The 15,350-nt window shown below is 33.5% G+C and overlaps 2 protein-coding genes across 2 annotated transcripts; one reads left to right on the top strand and one right to left on the bottom strand.

Annotated features, from left to right (window-relative positions):
• Window positions 1-1,805: 1,805 nt before the first annotated feature.
• LOC149423928 (protein ILRUN) lies at window positions 1,806-12,510 on the bottom strand. Its single transcript, XM_089631862.1, has 5 exons — window positions 12,142-12,510; window positions 9,677-9,838; window positions 5,773-5,993; window positions 4,136-4,182; window positions 1,806-2,868 (listed from the first exon to the last, which is right to left on the bottom strand). Exons 1-5 carry the CDS (start codon window positions 12,318-12,320, stop codon window positions 2,833-2,835), a joined length of 645 nt encoding a protein of 214 aa, XP_089487988.1. The 5' UTR covers window positions 12,321-12,510; the 3' UTR covers window positions 1,806-2,832.
• A 2,255-nt stretch (window positions 12,511-14,765) lies between these two features.
• Window positions 14,766-15,299, top strand: LOC149423927 (ferritin, heavy subunit-like). The gene is made up of 2 exons (XM_089631929.1): window positions 14,766-15,002; window positions 15,090-15,299. Exons 1-2 carry the CDS (start codon window positions 14,766-14,768, stop codon window positions 15,297-15,299), a joined length of 447 nt encoding a protein of 148 aa, XP_089488055.1.
• The last annotated feature ends 51 nt before the right edge of the window (window positions 15,300-15,350 follow it).

Here is a 15,350-nt window from a genome sequence, read left to right as displayed (position 1 = left end):
TCCCATTGGTAGTGTGGCAAGTGATATGCTGAAATAGGCTAAGCCATGTTGCATATAGCGTAATGTGTCGCCTACCTAAATGTAACATACGTTATAATCTACGCGTTTATAGATGACGATAATTTAATTATTTTATTAAAAAACACTTTTTGCAAGTTATGATTTAAAATATTAAGATGAATTATTTGTTTACGCCCATACACACGCAACATGAATATGAATAAATAGTTATGTCCATATAGGAACTCAATTCTTTGAAGAAAGCCATACAAATATGTATCGATGATTCAATCCAATATTGTATTCGCTCATAATATTTTTTTTGCATTGTCACCTAATTTAAGCTTTTTAAAATGTCCCTTAAGTGTGGCTCTCATCCTATTCCAAAACTCCAACCCGGCCAACTACCCCACCATGATGATCATATCTGTTCTATCCATGGTGATGGAATGTGTAATCAACAACAAACTACTTGCATACCTCAAGAAAAACAAAATTATTAACAACCATCAATACGGATTTCAGCAGAACTGCTAGTGCGGTGATCTTCTTGCATATATGACGCATGTTTGGGGGTGGTGCCTTAAACATTACGAAGTTGGACATAACCGAGGACTCGTCAACAAACTGCCTTCTTACGGACTTCCCGCATCCTTGTGTACTTGGATTGCTGACTTTTCCAGGAAAAGGTTGATCAAGACGATTGCTGATGGTTTCACGACTTCCTCACATTAAATAAATGCTGGCATCCCACAGGGATCAGATCTGTCTCAAACTTTGTTTTTGTTGAACATCAAAGACCTTTTGTCGTGTGCACCAAGTCATTGTTACGCAGATGATTTTTTTTAAACTTTTTCTTTGACAAGCCCCCAAGAGATACACAAACTCCAACAGTTCGGAGGGCTTTGAAACAGAGAATCGGCGGTTACCTCGAGAGGGTTTCCGAATAACCTTATCGAATTGAATGTTTCAAAGACTCAATCATGTGTCTGATTGCGTCTAATAGGGATCGAAAAAAAATCTAGTTACCTTCAACGGAAGCAATCTTCCCAACTTATCAACCAGCTCAGGCTTTGGGGCCAGAGTCAAGTTAGCATCTCAGAAGCTGGGTGTACTGTACAGGATCCCAGATACTTAAATAGTACACTACACAACTGCTGACCCTGCACAAATCGCAAGTGCACCCCTCAATTGAATACCTCCTCACGGCATTTCCAAAGAAGACATAGGCCCCGAGGGAAATTATTTTCCTGAGGGCCTCCTGTGTGGTTAGGGGCCGTTCAAGTATTACGTAAGCAGATTTATTACAATTATTTACCCCCTCTTCCCCCTTGTCACCAAAAGTAAGCAAACCCCCCCCCCCCCTCCCATGCTTACGTAAAAATTGGTACCTATATGGATTTTTCTGTTTTTTTATTGATTCATAAGCAGCACTTATAAAATACACTTAGGATAGAGGACTTTAATGCACATAATATTCATTTAAACAAACTTTATTGACACAGTGGGAATCCCCGAATATGTATTCGGTTTTCAAACATAGACAATGTGTGGGTTGCCAATGTGTAAAAAAAAAATAACTACTGCTGAGCAGTGCTGACGTAATCACTATCTTGACCCCCCCACCCCCCCATGTCATCAAAAATAAGCAAAGCAAAGACCCCCCTGCCCCCCTATAGTGCTTACATAATACTAAATAAATAAATTGGAGTTGGATCGTCACACTCGTATGTTACACTGTAAGAATAAAAAGTAATACTGTAATGTCATGAGGATGAAAGCAAAGTAAATGATTTAAAAGGCAATTCAATTTAACAATTTATTTTAGTATTGAAATTATATATTTGACGAATAAGATTGACTCTCAGTCTATAACATATAAAGTACTTGTGTTATTAATTCTACTTCATTAATAACACTTTAAAAAGATGAAAACACATTTCATTCCAACGCCCTGTCAGGATTCCATATTATTATTATTATTACCAAGTATTATTACACTAATAAATTTAGACATTTCTTACCATTCTAGAGTCTTCATATCAAATAATTAAGTTACATTACACATGTCTTTTTCCCTTGTCGATTTCTCCAAGAATTGAAAAGTGAAAACCAACTTAAAATTTGTGTAAAAAATTGACATGCTGTAATGTAAAAGCGAGTGAAAATATTGCAATTTGCATAAATTAAACTTAACCTAATAGCCGCCGAGCCTTTGAGACATTGGCCTATAGTCCTATACCGGGCCGTTTCAGTATTTGAGAGTTTTACGCATGCATGGATGACGCTGTAGTAGAGGCACAGATTTCTGGACATAAACAGGTGGACATGGCGGCCGAAGGGTTAATAAGACTAATATTTTTAAAACGTGTAACAAGATTTCATCACTGAGGCTGCTAGAATGAATTATTTTTTATAAATTTTAGTTAGTATAAACCGGGACATGACAAAAGCTGTAAAATTCATAATGAAATTTCAGCAGATAAAATACAAATCTATTAATTATCTGCCATATTTAAAAAACTACCCAGATAATATTTGCGGCATAACAATTCTTAAAATTAAGCAATCGTCCACAAATATTGGCTATATTTATGAATGTCTATGTACAAAAATCGTTGATTTGCTCACATTTTATAATTTCCGACAGAATTCACACGAAAGACATTGACACAATACAACATTACTTTATAATTCTTTCGGTTAAAATAAGATATTTAAAAAAGTTATATAAATAAAAAAATTTACATGAAATTATAAAATTTTCAAACAGATATTGTACAGAAAATAAAATAATTATCTTTTGATATAAATAATATTCCAGCACTTTTGTCAACACATGTTTTCGTCGGCTGGTTGATCCATACTCTGAAATCAAATTAAAATAAAATAATTATCATCCTTTTTAGAAAATTTAGTTGATTCCATATTTGTGACAAAGGAATAACTTGTTGCCAAAATGTTATTTAAAAGCAAACATCATATTACAAGGATGGTAACAAAGAACAGGGAAGAAAAGCGTTTAAAAATAATCACAACTGAGTCATTAGGTGACGAGAGTCAGCGCAACGACCCAACCAGAATTTTATTACACGCCAATCAAACATTGCATATAAGTCTAAAGTATAGTGACAAAGCGACAAACTGCTAGTTCCAGGAGCATGATCATTCCAGTTACATACTTAGTCAACTGTGAATATGCCAACATGTCAACATACTTTTCAACATGGCTAATTTATTCGCTTTTGGGAACAAACAGTTATTACCGTAGAGACAATTTGTTCGCTTTTCACAACAGCTCATATGGTTTCATGGAAATACTTAGTACAGTTAGAAATGTGAACTAAACGGTGTTAGAAAGAGAAAATACCAAGCTTTATATTCAAATCTAGAAATTAACCTCTATGAAACCAAAGGTTCTGACCGCAATTTGAGAAAAATTTATGAGACTGAAATTTTTGTAATTATTTTTTAATGAAATAACTAAAAAGTTAGGTGGCAGTAATGTTTATAATATTTGTCTAATAACATATGTGTTTTTTCGTTATCAGTAAATTTAGTTCAATTTTTAGATGAAGATACATAAGGTGAGCCATTTTAAAACCTTATATGTTTGATTTAAAAATTTTAATATTTAAAAAATTAAATATTTATTTCTGATAATAAAATTCGAAAGCAAATTTCATCACCTTTCAAAAATAGTTTTTAGTTTTCGGATACATTCAGAAATATCCCATTTATTTGGACTTTATTGAGAAGTGAAAAAAGCATTTTAAGAAATATAACTGTGAATATGCCAGAGGCCTGAATGGTTAATGATAAACATTATGTTGTATGAATTTAACAAAAATTTACACTACGCAACTGGAAATAATATTCCCCATTGTTTTCCTAGTAGCTGGTGAAAATTATACTTTCACAGTAAACGAGTATAAAATGTATTTACACTTATAATTATTATTGCCATCTACAATTAATTTGAACTATTTTAGGTATTTAAGGCATACATTATAATCTTCTTTGACTGAATGACTCGCAACAAATGAACCTTTTTTGAAAGATAAAAATTGACAATGTATTTTCTAAAATAATCATATTTTATTCCGCAAGTAACAATAACATAGTTTTAACATACCTGCACAGGTTGTTGACTGTCAACCTCGACGTTTACCCATAATTCATCTGTAATAGAAATAATTTCACATATAAGTCAATTTCTTACAATAAATTATAAACATATTAATCATCCACTTCCAGTTCAAGATATCTTATTTTAACATTTGGAAAGGTAGGTATACAAAAAAGTTATTAATATAAAGATCATATTCATACATATAAACATAGAATAAATAATAACACTTTTTTTTTTTAATTAACACATATCGACAGTCCCGAAGAACAATGTCATAAGTGCAAATTTGTGGTTTTGCAATAGAGCTCATTAAAGTTTCGTTTCTGCATTTTTACTGTTTTTGAGATCAAGAAATATAGTATTAACTCTTATTATTTAATTGGAGAAATATATTATCAAAAACAGTAAAAAATTTAGAACAGTAGAAACTTTAAACAGCTCTTCTGCAAAGCTACAAATTTGCACCACGGACATTGTCCTACAGTTATATTATTAAATTTGATTTTATTGAAAAAAAAATTTAATGTTCTCGGAATTAAACACAAAAACAATAAATAAATTGTTCTACGGGACCATTGATGTGTATTTAAAAAATACAAATGTGTAAGAGATTTGAATTGTAGTGTAATATTGGAAAACTAAAAAAATATATCAATGAAAAAGAAGATAATACTAATAAATCTTAATGAAACAGAACAAGACACAGAAAATAAAAAGATAATGGTCTCATCAACTGCGAATCGAGAACAGGATCTAAAGTAATTGACCCCTATTGTGCAGCTGGCTACATTTGCAGTCCAGTAAAATTAGCACTACCTTGAGTTGCACTGCAGTGTGCAACATGTTGAGCTTGGTTTTACAAGTTTTTAACGCATTTTGTTACTGTCCATGGAAATTCCAAAGTAAAAAAAATTGATTTTGTATAATCGTTTCTACTATTTCAAATCTAATTTTCAATATTAAATTTGTCTCTGAGTTATTTACAAAATTTAACCCTTCTCATAAGGGTTAAAGTTATTCCAGTAAAATTAAAATATACATAATATATAGTCAATTGTTATGAAGGAAATTATGTGTTTATAGATAATACATTCTTCCTCAATTAATACAGGTTAGCCTAGTGAGGTAGGTTGTGTCCAACTCTAAATATAACATATGCTTTCTCTTCACATAAAGTATGCTGCTACACTTTTTACTTATCAAGAAAGCAGTTGCTGATAAAATGCCTGGTTTAGCTTGCACGTAAGTTATCAGATTGTTTAACAAAATACACGATAATAAATAAGGTCACATTATTGGCACATATTTATATAAACTACAGATGAAAGGCGTCGGACACGGTTGGGAGAAACAACTCCAGGGAATGTGTGAGGTGACCTGGGTCTGCAATGGACGAGAGTGCTAAAGTAGCGCAGGACAGATGGCATCTTGTCCATTCGATGGGTCCCCAACGCGAATGGGACAAGTCGAAGATGTAAATTTTTAAACTGACGGAAGTGTCAATAAATAATTGTTGTGAGGAATTCAAAATCGTTTCAGGTGTTGACGATCTTTGTGGCAGAGCGGTAAGATTCTAAACTCTAGGTATAGAAGTCGCAGGTTTAAAACCTGCTGATATAATATGATAAATTGGTCCTTACCCCCGAATGGCAGCCCCTGCGGCGTGTAGAGGCGGTACATCTGAGGGTGCAGGGCTTGCTCGTGTGGGGGCAGCGGGCAGAATCTGAGCGCACACAACTCCCCCGGCGGCACGGCAGTCGGCACATCGGCCACGGAACCCGCCGAGTCTGCCGGCCGCACGTAGCAGCCCGCGGGCCACGCCTCCGCGCCCGTGTTGCGCACCACCCAGCTCCACGCAACCCTTAATGGTATAAACAAAGAAAAATAGGTCACAAATTACCACTAGTCAGGATCCATATAATAGTACATAATCAGTGGTTAAAGGCAAAAAGTCAACTTTATTCAGTGTGTTTAGTGATTCAAAGCAATGATTTGGTAAATTAGGTTTAGGGAAAATTTCTTAGTCATCAAGAATTTTTGTGTGGGTACAGTAAATATTTAATTTGATTCAGACTTTGAAATATTATATCCATTTATATAATTGAATACTACACTATGCACTTGAAGGCAGCAACCACAGCTTTCTGCTTAGATCTACCAATTGATTTTGTTTCTGTTCTTATATACTAATAAAAGACCAGGCTAAAGCCTTAAAGCAGCAATAGGCAACCTGCTCACCGGGTAGAACTCTATATGTATCTCCTCATTTCAGTTGACGCAGAAAGAGGGACCAATGTTCCCTGGCAGTCCTGGGGCTATTTACTAATGTTACAATACAATATATAAAGGACTGGGATATACATATATTATATGTTTAATCTTTTGCACGCGGCCGTATCAACTGTTGTTACGGCAAAAAGTCTATACTCACACGCGGCCGTATCAACAGTTGATACGGAAACTTTGACGGCCGATATTCCAGCGCTCTTTCGTCATAAATGTATTTCTTGCTCGCTTGGACATTCGTAGAACTATCACGATGCTGACATCTACAAGTATTTCTCAAAAATAAAATTGTATTTCATAAAAAAAGATCCATAATCAAGTGCGCCTCTTCGCGCCTTTGAGTGCTTTAGTTCACAATTTTGTCAACGGATGGCGTTAGTACTAGTATGTTATCTGCGCTTGCGCGCGCCGAGTTGATTTGTGGAATCTGCGCCGATAACATTCTGTGTTCTGCTGTAATATTGAATTATTACGAAAAATTCAAATTATTTTTTTTTTTTGATTTCTTGTGTTTCGTCTAGCAAATTCAATTTTACTGTATCCACGAGTGACCATATTGTGCCGATTGCGCGTATTTTTTAACATTTTACTGTGTTACAAAACTGAGTTATTGACTTTACTATATACTTTATTAATTTAAATATATTTTGTTATATACATGTATTAGTTATATATTACTAAAGTGCGTGTTATTTTCGTGTTTTATATACTATTTCAAAATTTATTAGGAAACGTTCACAAGTTTTTAGTTTTTTTAATTCATTTGATTTTTCGGATAAAAAATGGCCCATAGTTTGGAAGATGATGAAATTGAAAATATATTGAACGTTTTGGATTCTGATTATGAAATGTCCGAAGATGAATTTGAACCTTCGGAACTTTCAGATACAGAAACTCAAGCGAATGAGTCTGTAAGTGAAGAAGTGCTACACTCCTGGGTGTCTGGACCTCATATTCCAATAGTACACGAATTTGATGATTTTCAATCCGGCGTTTCTGTACAATTTAACGAAAATTCAACAGAAAGTGATTTTTTTGAACATTTTTTAAATCGCTCGATTATGAATGAAATTGTTCGAGAAACAAACGACTACCATACTTTTCTTCTCATTTCAAAGGAATTTGGTGCGAAGTCACGAATTCATAAGTGGAAGGACACAAGTATTGAAGAAATGTATCTATTTTTTGCAATAACCATGCTTATGACAAGAAACGAACACTTGACTATTGAAGAGTATTGGAGTACAAATATATTTCTAAGTTCCCCTATTTTTGGCCAGATCATGAGTAGAGACCGATATCAATTGTTGTTGCAAAATTTACATTTCTGTGACTCAAATTCGCTTCCTATAGATCGTCTTTATAAAATAAGGTTAATTTTAAATCACACCCGAACACTATTTAAGGAGTCTGTGATACCTTATGAAGACCTATGTATAGATGAAAGTATCATTGTTTTCAAGGGTAGGCTAATTTTTAAGCAATATATTCCATCAAAACGACATCGCTTTGGAATCAAAATGTTTGTTTTGTGTGATGTGAAAACTGGATACATTCTAGATTTCATAATTTACTGCGGAGAAGGCACGGAAATTACAGATGAACAAAACTTGGGAATAACCGGCGCTGTTGTTACTACACTCCTAACTGATTATTTTGGCAAAGGGCACAATTTATGGTGTGACAATTGGTACTCAAGTCCAAATTTATTCAATTTTTTGCATTTGAAAAAAACAAATGCCTGTGGGACGGTAAAAAAGAACCGGAAGGAAATGCCAAAATTTATTAAACTGAAAAAAGGCGAATTTGAGTCAAAAAGCCGCGGTCCCCTTTTAGCATTAAAATGGTGTGATAAAAGGGATGTACACATGCTAACTACCTTGCACGATAACTCATTTAAGGAAACCAGTAAAATAAATCATCAAACTAAACAACCCATTCGCAAGCCCGCCTGTGTCATTGATTACAATAAATCTATGGGAGCTGTTGACAAAAGCGACATGATGCTGAGCAGTTTATCCTGTATGAGGAAGACCATAAAATGGTATAAAAAAGTATTTTTTCACATACTTGACCTATATTTATTGAATTCATTTATTTTGTACACCCAAGTGACAGGTATAAAAAAATCTCTAATTTTCAATTGGCGGTTATTATGCAACTAGTTGAGAAATATAAACCAGAGTTTTCTCAAATACCAGAGCCTAATACATCAGCCCACCTCAACCCGTTTCGGGTTTTGCCTAAATATGCCGCTAAGCATATGGCCGAATTGATTCCATCAACTGGCAAAATAAAAAAACCGCGTAGACGATGTCGTGTATGCCGATTGAAAAATAAAAAAATGCAGTTAACGAGATACGTATGTGGTGTGTCTTTATGTATCGAACCCTGTTTTAAAGTTTACCATAGTTCCAAAAAAATGTGACAGACAGAGATTCCTCTAAAGTGCTTAAAAAACAATATTTATTAAGTGATATAAAATTTATGTGTTATTTTTAAGTGTTGAGTTTAGAAAAGAGTTTGAGAAAAAGTTTTCAGAACTAAAAATGATAAGTGATCATGGTGTCCCACTTATGTCTATCAACGCAGTGGCCTAAGTACACACACGGCGAGTGAATGGCGGGACCACATTCAAAAGATACGGTACGTCTTTGTATGAAATTTTATGTTTTTGTTTTTATAAACATCTAAGAGTGTTGACACACGAGGATTTGTTTTCATATTGTGGAGAATAATCTGTTCTGTCTATATAGTCCAATAAATAATGCCAGAATGCTATAATTTGACATTTAATTGCGTGCATAGGTATTTGAAAATGTGTACCGCGTACGGGTATAGATAAAACGGAGCAAATTAACGCGTTCAAAAGGTTAATAGTATGACAAACTTATAAGTAATTTTGAATTCAATACCACAGCTCTAGAATTGATAAAAATCTAACTTTTCAAATTCCCTCAAGTGGTAAAAACAAACAATGTGCTTAGTCAGCCAATAATAAGTGATTTTGGCATACCTCAAGGTACAGTCCTGAAACCTGAACTGTTTATCATCTATGTAGATGAAATATTCATACAAAATAATAACTTATGTTCACGACACTATCATAATAATTGAAGGTACTGACTGGAATACTGTTAATAATCTGTCAAAATCTGATATTAATACAAATAATCTAACAGTAATGGAGTCACAGCATGGATAGATCACACAAATTACATTTAAAATCAAAAGATGCGGATTTAGTTAGTATCTCACTCGAAGGGTTGGTTTGGGTCAGGGTCTGCAGGTTTTGCAACGACGAGAGACATCTGGTAAGGGGCGAGGGGGGCGGGGGCCGGCAGGGCGCACACCAGCGGGGGTGCAGTCATCACCGAGGGTTGGAAGTCCAGGTAGCAGCACGTCGCCTCTTGGATATTCCTAGAATCACACACAAATGTTTAATTTTTACCAGAATTTTTCTACGCATTTAACATAACCATAAACTTTAACCTGGTGCATCGGCAGGTATCCCGTACACAGATGTCGCATATGTGATCCATGAGTTTCACTAAAACACATACATTGTATTATAACGATCCGCGTGACCGGATTGATTGAAAATCATTAATCAGGCCATTAAAAAGGCCAGCATTGTAAAAGTTAAAAATGATAGTTGTAAAACCTAACCTAAAGCGCATGCACGTTTTAGCACGGGTGAGGAGACGAAGATGCAGATAGGCTATTAATAATCAGATACTTTGCTAATTTTTAAAACAACATTTTTGTGAAATTCCTATCACTTCAAGGGTACAAGAGAGACAGATAGTCTTTAACTGATGGTACTGCAAGACATCCGCAATCAGTGGCGGCTCGTGACTTTCGAGTGTGATAAAGTGCCAAGTTTAGAAAATTCGACATCATTGATGTTGTTCAGTCCAAAACGATTTTTTTATTTTTTTTCGAAAATTCTATTTTTTTATATGAAGATTTTAAGGAAATTTCGCCGCACGGATTACCTGAAAATCTTCATATGAAGAACCAAATTTTCGAAAACAAAAAGAATAAGTTTTCAGCTACAACAACATCAATAATGCCATTTTTTGTAATATTTGCAATCTACTACACACAAAAGTCACGAGCCGCCACTGTCCGCAGTAAAGAGTTATAAGACTTTATTTAAAATCAAAAAAGTAGGATTTTGTGCAATATATTAATTTATCAACATTTATTGTACATAGGGAATTAATAAGCTACTAAACCTGGGCTAGGAGTTAAAAAGTGACGTGTAACGGCTAGTTCGAGTTTTTATGTTAATAAACAGGCAGCCAACATAACCCTTTAATAAAAATATAAAAATGACGCATTTTTAGTAGAATGACCAGAACCAGAAAAATAAACTTTAAATCTTCCACACATTTTTAACAGAATTCATTGTTTGTGAAATCGACACCGGTTCCGTTTAGAAAAATAGATTTATTTTCCTATCAGGATTTATCAACTCACGCTCGTATAAAGTCGGTTGTAACGGGTTACTGATACTTTTTATAAGATACAAGAAAACCATCCTAACCTAACCAATTATGAAGTAGAATATAACTGGAATTATAATTATTTTTTTAAGCCACAAAAATGGTGCTGAATTAACCTAGTTAATAATTCCCGACCGCATAAACACGGGACATGTGTCTAGTCCAGTGGATGCAAAACACAAAAAACTATTTTACAAAATAAAGAAATATAAGATTATAATAAATTACAATTACCTTGAAAAACAATTTGCAAATCAAATTCTAAATATTGCATAAATTGATGCCAGTTTGTTCAACATTCAATAGTAAACAATGAAATTGAAAAGAATCACATAATATTCATGTGACTTTTAAACAGTAAGTTACTGGATTGCGCAATTTTAAACATTTATGTAATAGAAAAATAACACCTATTTGTATCAAGCAAGGGAAATTATTTATTATTCAGTTAATGTATGAGGAAAACATTAGCAAGGTTACTCTACATGCAACAGGAATGAAATAAAAATGATAACAATTCATAATTGTACCACAATTATCTATTGGAATGATAAATGAGTCATCACCCATTGGATAAATAATCTAGTTTTCACTTGTTTTTGTCACTTCCAATAGAATTCATTATGCAAATAATGGAAAAGTAAATTGAAAAAATAGTCCAAGAGAGAGTCCTTTTCCTTCTCACACGTCTTGTATGAAAATGAAAAAGACGAGATATTAGAACGATGACTTTACATCAAATTTCTCTCTGGGATTACTGTACATCACAAGTAATGTTATATGGGTGTATAAAGGCAATGATGACAAACTGTAAATAATAAACAAAGAGTCTATTTATAATAATAAGTACTACGTTAATCACAATCATAGCATTGTTAAGTAAATAAATAAAAACGTGATAGCTTTTGTTAAAAATAGTTACATTAATTCATTTATTAATACTCTAAGCATTCTTGAATAGAAAATATGTGTAATAAATTTACTGTTTATATATAACACTTGGCTGCAGTAAATGAAGTGGGTAATATATCATAATTCAAAACAAATTTTGTTGCAATAATTTAGGGCCTTGAAGTTTCAAGGTTTAGGTTACAAAAAAACGTTAATAGATTAGTGATGGAATTAAGGTCAGTAAATAAGTAATGATATGATAATATAAATAATAATAGTGTATTGTGACGACAATATCGCAAAAATAAACAAAGTACCTACCAGTTATTCATGTCGAGGAAGAAAATGGCAGTGTTATAATTTAGACTTGGTCCTAAGAGTTTTTGCATTTGACTGATTATATCTTCTTTATCTGTCGTTCCCATACGACTAAATTCCTGCAGTAAACTCTGCTCTAAATCAGTCTGCTGGGAACTAAGAGCACCACCATCCACGTCCATTGTGATAATTTATTTAAAAAATTAAATGATATTTTGCTAACTTTTACTTAATCCATTGATACTTGTAAATTTCTACTTGGAGTTTCAGTGCCCCAACATTTTAAATTCGATCAAATACAAAAGGAATATAAACAGTATTCATCATCTTCAATACGCACAAACATGTCAATCGCAAAGTAACACAATGACAACCAGTGATGCCAACACTTAAAAATAATTATTTTTCTGATGTGCGACTTAGAGGTGAAGCGTATATACTAGAACAGATATGTCAAAGATACTTTCGTACTTCTATTTGTTCTTAAGTATCGCGTCTTTTGCGTCTTGCTAGTCTTGCGTGTCTTACGAGTCTTGCGCGTCTTACGAGTCTTGCGCGTCCCGCGCGTCTTGCGTATGCAAACTGTGGGCGGAAAATATCCATAGGCATCTCGCTTACTCGCGCCTACATATAAAGAGTGTTTCACTAGAATTTAAATACTTTGGAAACACTCTTATTATGTAAGGCAAGTAAGTGAGAAAGGATATGATACTGAATTTAGAACCAAAAGCCTCGTTAGTCTTTCTCGCTTACTCGCCACATAAGAAGAGTGTTTCCCTAATCCAAATACTTGGAACACCCGTAAAGTTTTCGAAGTCCGAAGTACTTTAAATATTTTAATACTAACTAATAAAGAAGAATAAGAAGTATTATTCTTTTGACTACGCATATTCAGAAGTCGCACGATACTTATTATTTTTATTTAGGAGATTCTCAAAGTGTTCAAATATCGCACAGACTAGAGTTATCGTAAATTTGTATTTTTGAGTGCTTAGTAATATATATTGTTAAGATTTTATTTAAATGTTAGTTTTTAAAATGGCTCTAATTCAGTGTTGCATGGCGTCGGATCATTTTCTGGAAAAGGTTGAATATATATATATATTTTTTTTTTTTTTTAAGTAAGTTTTCTTTTAAGGCTTCAGTTAAAAATTTTACGCATTTGGAAAAATATTATTTGTACATTTAATGTTTTTTACAACGTAATATATAACGTTTAGTTTATTTTCAACCCCAAGGGTATTTATTATATTAGCTCCACACAGGAGACTCTGAGGAAAATAACTTCTCCCAGGGCTTATGTCATCTTTGGGGATGCTGTGCGGATATTTTGTGTTATTTCACAATTTGTTAATTGTAAATATTATGTGGTTCGTTTGCGGCACGTTCTAGATATTTTCCACGCCGAAGATACTTTTTAAGTATCTCCCTGGTGTAAGACTACCATTCAGAATTGAAACTTTGCTTGAAATGACTTTAGCCGAGTTTGGTAACCAGATCTGAATAGCCAAGTACTTCCCCACCTTCTTCCCCGCCCCACTACCTTCAGCCTTACAAGATACCCCGATGGGGATGCCATTATACAGGGAGAAGTTGGCACTTTTGGGCGGTATTTACATAAAATATTGACAAAACTTCCAAATTCATATTTTTCTTTTCACTTATTTACCTGTTCCCAAATATTTGTCCCGCCAGACGCCAGCACACGTCTTGTCGCAATATTTGGTAGGGGCGACGTTCACGCTAGGTAGGTAAGTAGGTACTATTTATAAATACTAGGGAACAGGTATTTGGAACAAGTATTTATTCTTACTCGTACCAGTTGTTCCAAGTATCAAGCCGAGCTAGTACGACTCACCTCAAGTGTGCACTGTGTGCAAAAATTTCTAAATATTCACCGTTTTTATTAACTTTATTTTCCTGAAGTTACAGGTACCTACCTAACTAAAATATAATGGGGAAAATATATTTGTTCCTGGTTCTGTAAAATGATTTCAGTAAGCTAGTTAAAATTATTATCTTCTACTAATGATATTTATTATACAGTGTATTTAATATAATATGCCAACCATATTAATATAATGTGCCAGCCAATTCGACTACCATAATACGGACATATGTCTAGAGTGGTAGTCGAAAAGCATGTAAAAAACTGTATTCAAATATATTTTATGAATAAAGAAAAAAAATGAAATTTACTCTCTACAATTTATTTTATTGGCGGTTAAAGCACAACTATTATTATATAAGCACTCCTTTATGAGTAACCGAGAAAGTATATACCTACCCACTTCATTTCAATTATTCCTAATTTAACTTGTTGGGATGGTAAGTAGTAATATTATGGTCATAGTGACCAATAGTGACGTTACTTGACATTTTAATTTGCAATGAAAGTGTCCGTTTTTAGGTTTGTGTCCAATTGCAAAATTTTAATAAAATTTCCTCTATCTAATCACGCATTTTGTCGAATCCCTATTGTAAAAAAGAGTTTGCTGTGTGAAGCACTATCGAGAACAAAAAGCTGTTCATCAATTGGTGAACATTCATTTGGAAAATATAAATTTCACCCTGAAGTAGAGAGTCAAATTAATAAACAAATAAACCACGAGCAGTATGCTAGTCAAATGTATCTAGCTTTTGCCGGGTATTTTGGAAGTGTGAATGTTGCTCGTAGGGGGTGCTATCATTTTTTCATTGAAATGCATAAAGAAGAAACCCAGCATGCTTGTAGTTTAATTAAATATCAACTTCTCAGAGGGGGACAAGTTCTTATAAACAAATTAGAAGCACCTTGTTTGAAAGAGACCACGATCCTTCAATATTTTGAAAAAGCCTTGCAAATGGAACTTGATATTACAACAGTAAGTTTAGATTATTTATATTGACTCTATATAATAAAAAAAACAGAAAGCAATAGGTGTCTAAACTTTTGCTATTTTTTCTTGTAGAAATTGGAACATTTGATTGAATTGGCAGAGAAACATAAGGATTACCACTGTTCAGAATTCATCACTGCAGAGTTCATGAAAGAACAAATAAACTCCATCAGTATCTTGGCTCATTTAATAACGAACATAAAAAATCTAGGGAATAACGAAAACAATTTATATTTATTTGACTTAACACTCGAGAAAAAGCATTGCAAATCCATTTTATAATATTTATTAAAAATAAAGTAAATTTTGTCGTCGCACAAATTTATTTTGACG

The sequence above is a fragment of the Hesperophylax consimilis genome, chromosome 5 (genome assembly GCF_061612785.1).
Source record: "Hesperophylax consimilis isolate HC1 chromosome 5, BYU_Hcon_1.0, whole genome shotgun sequence".
In the NCBI taxonomy this organism is placed as follows: Eukaryota; Metazoa; Arthropoda; class Insecta; order Trichoptera; family Limnephilidae; genus Hesperophylax; species Hesperophylax consimilis.
This window is presented reverse-complemented; position numbering and strand designations above follow the sequence as displayed.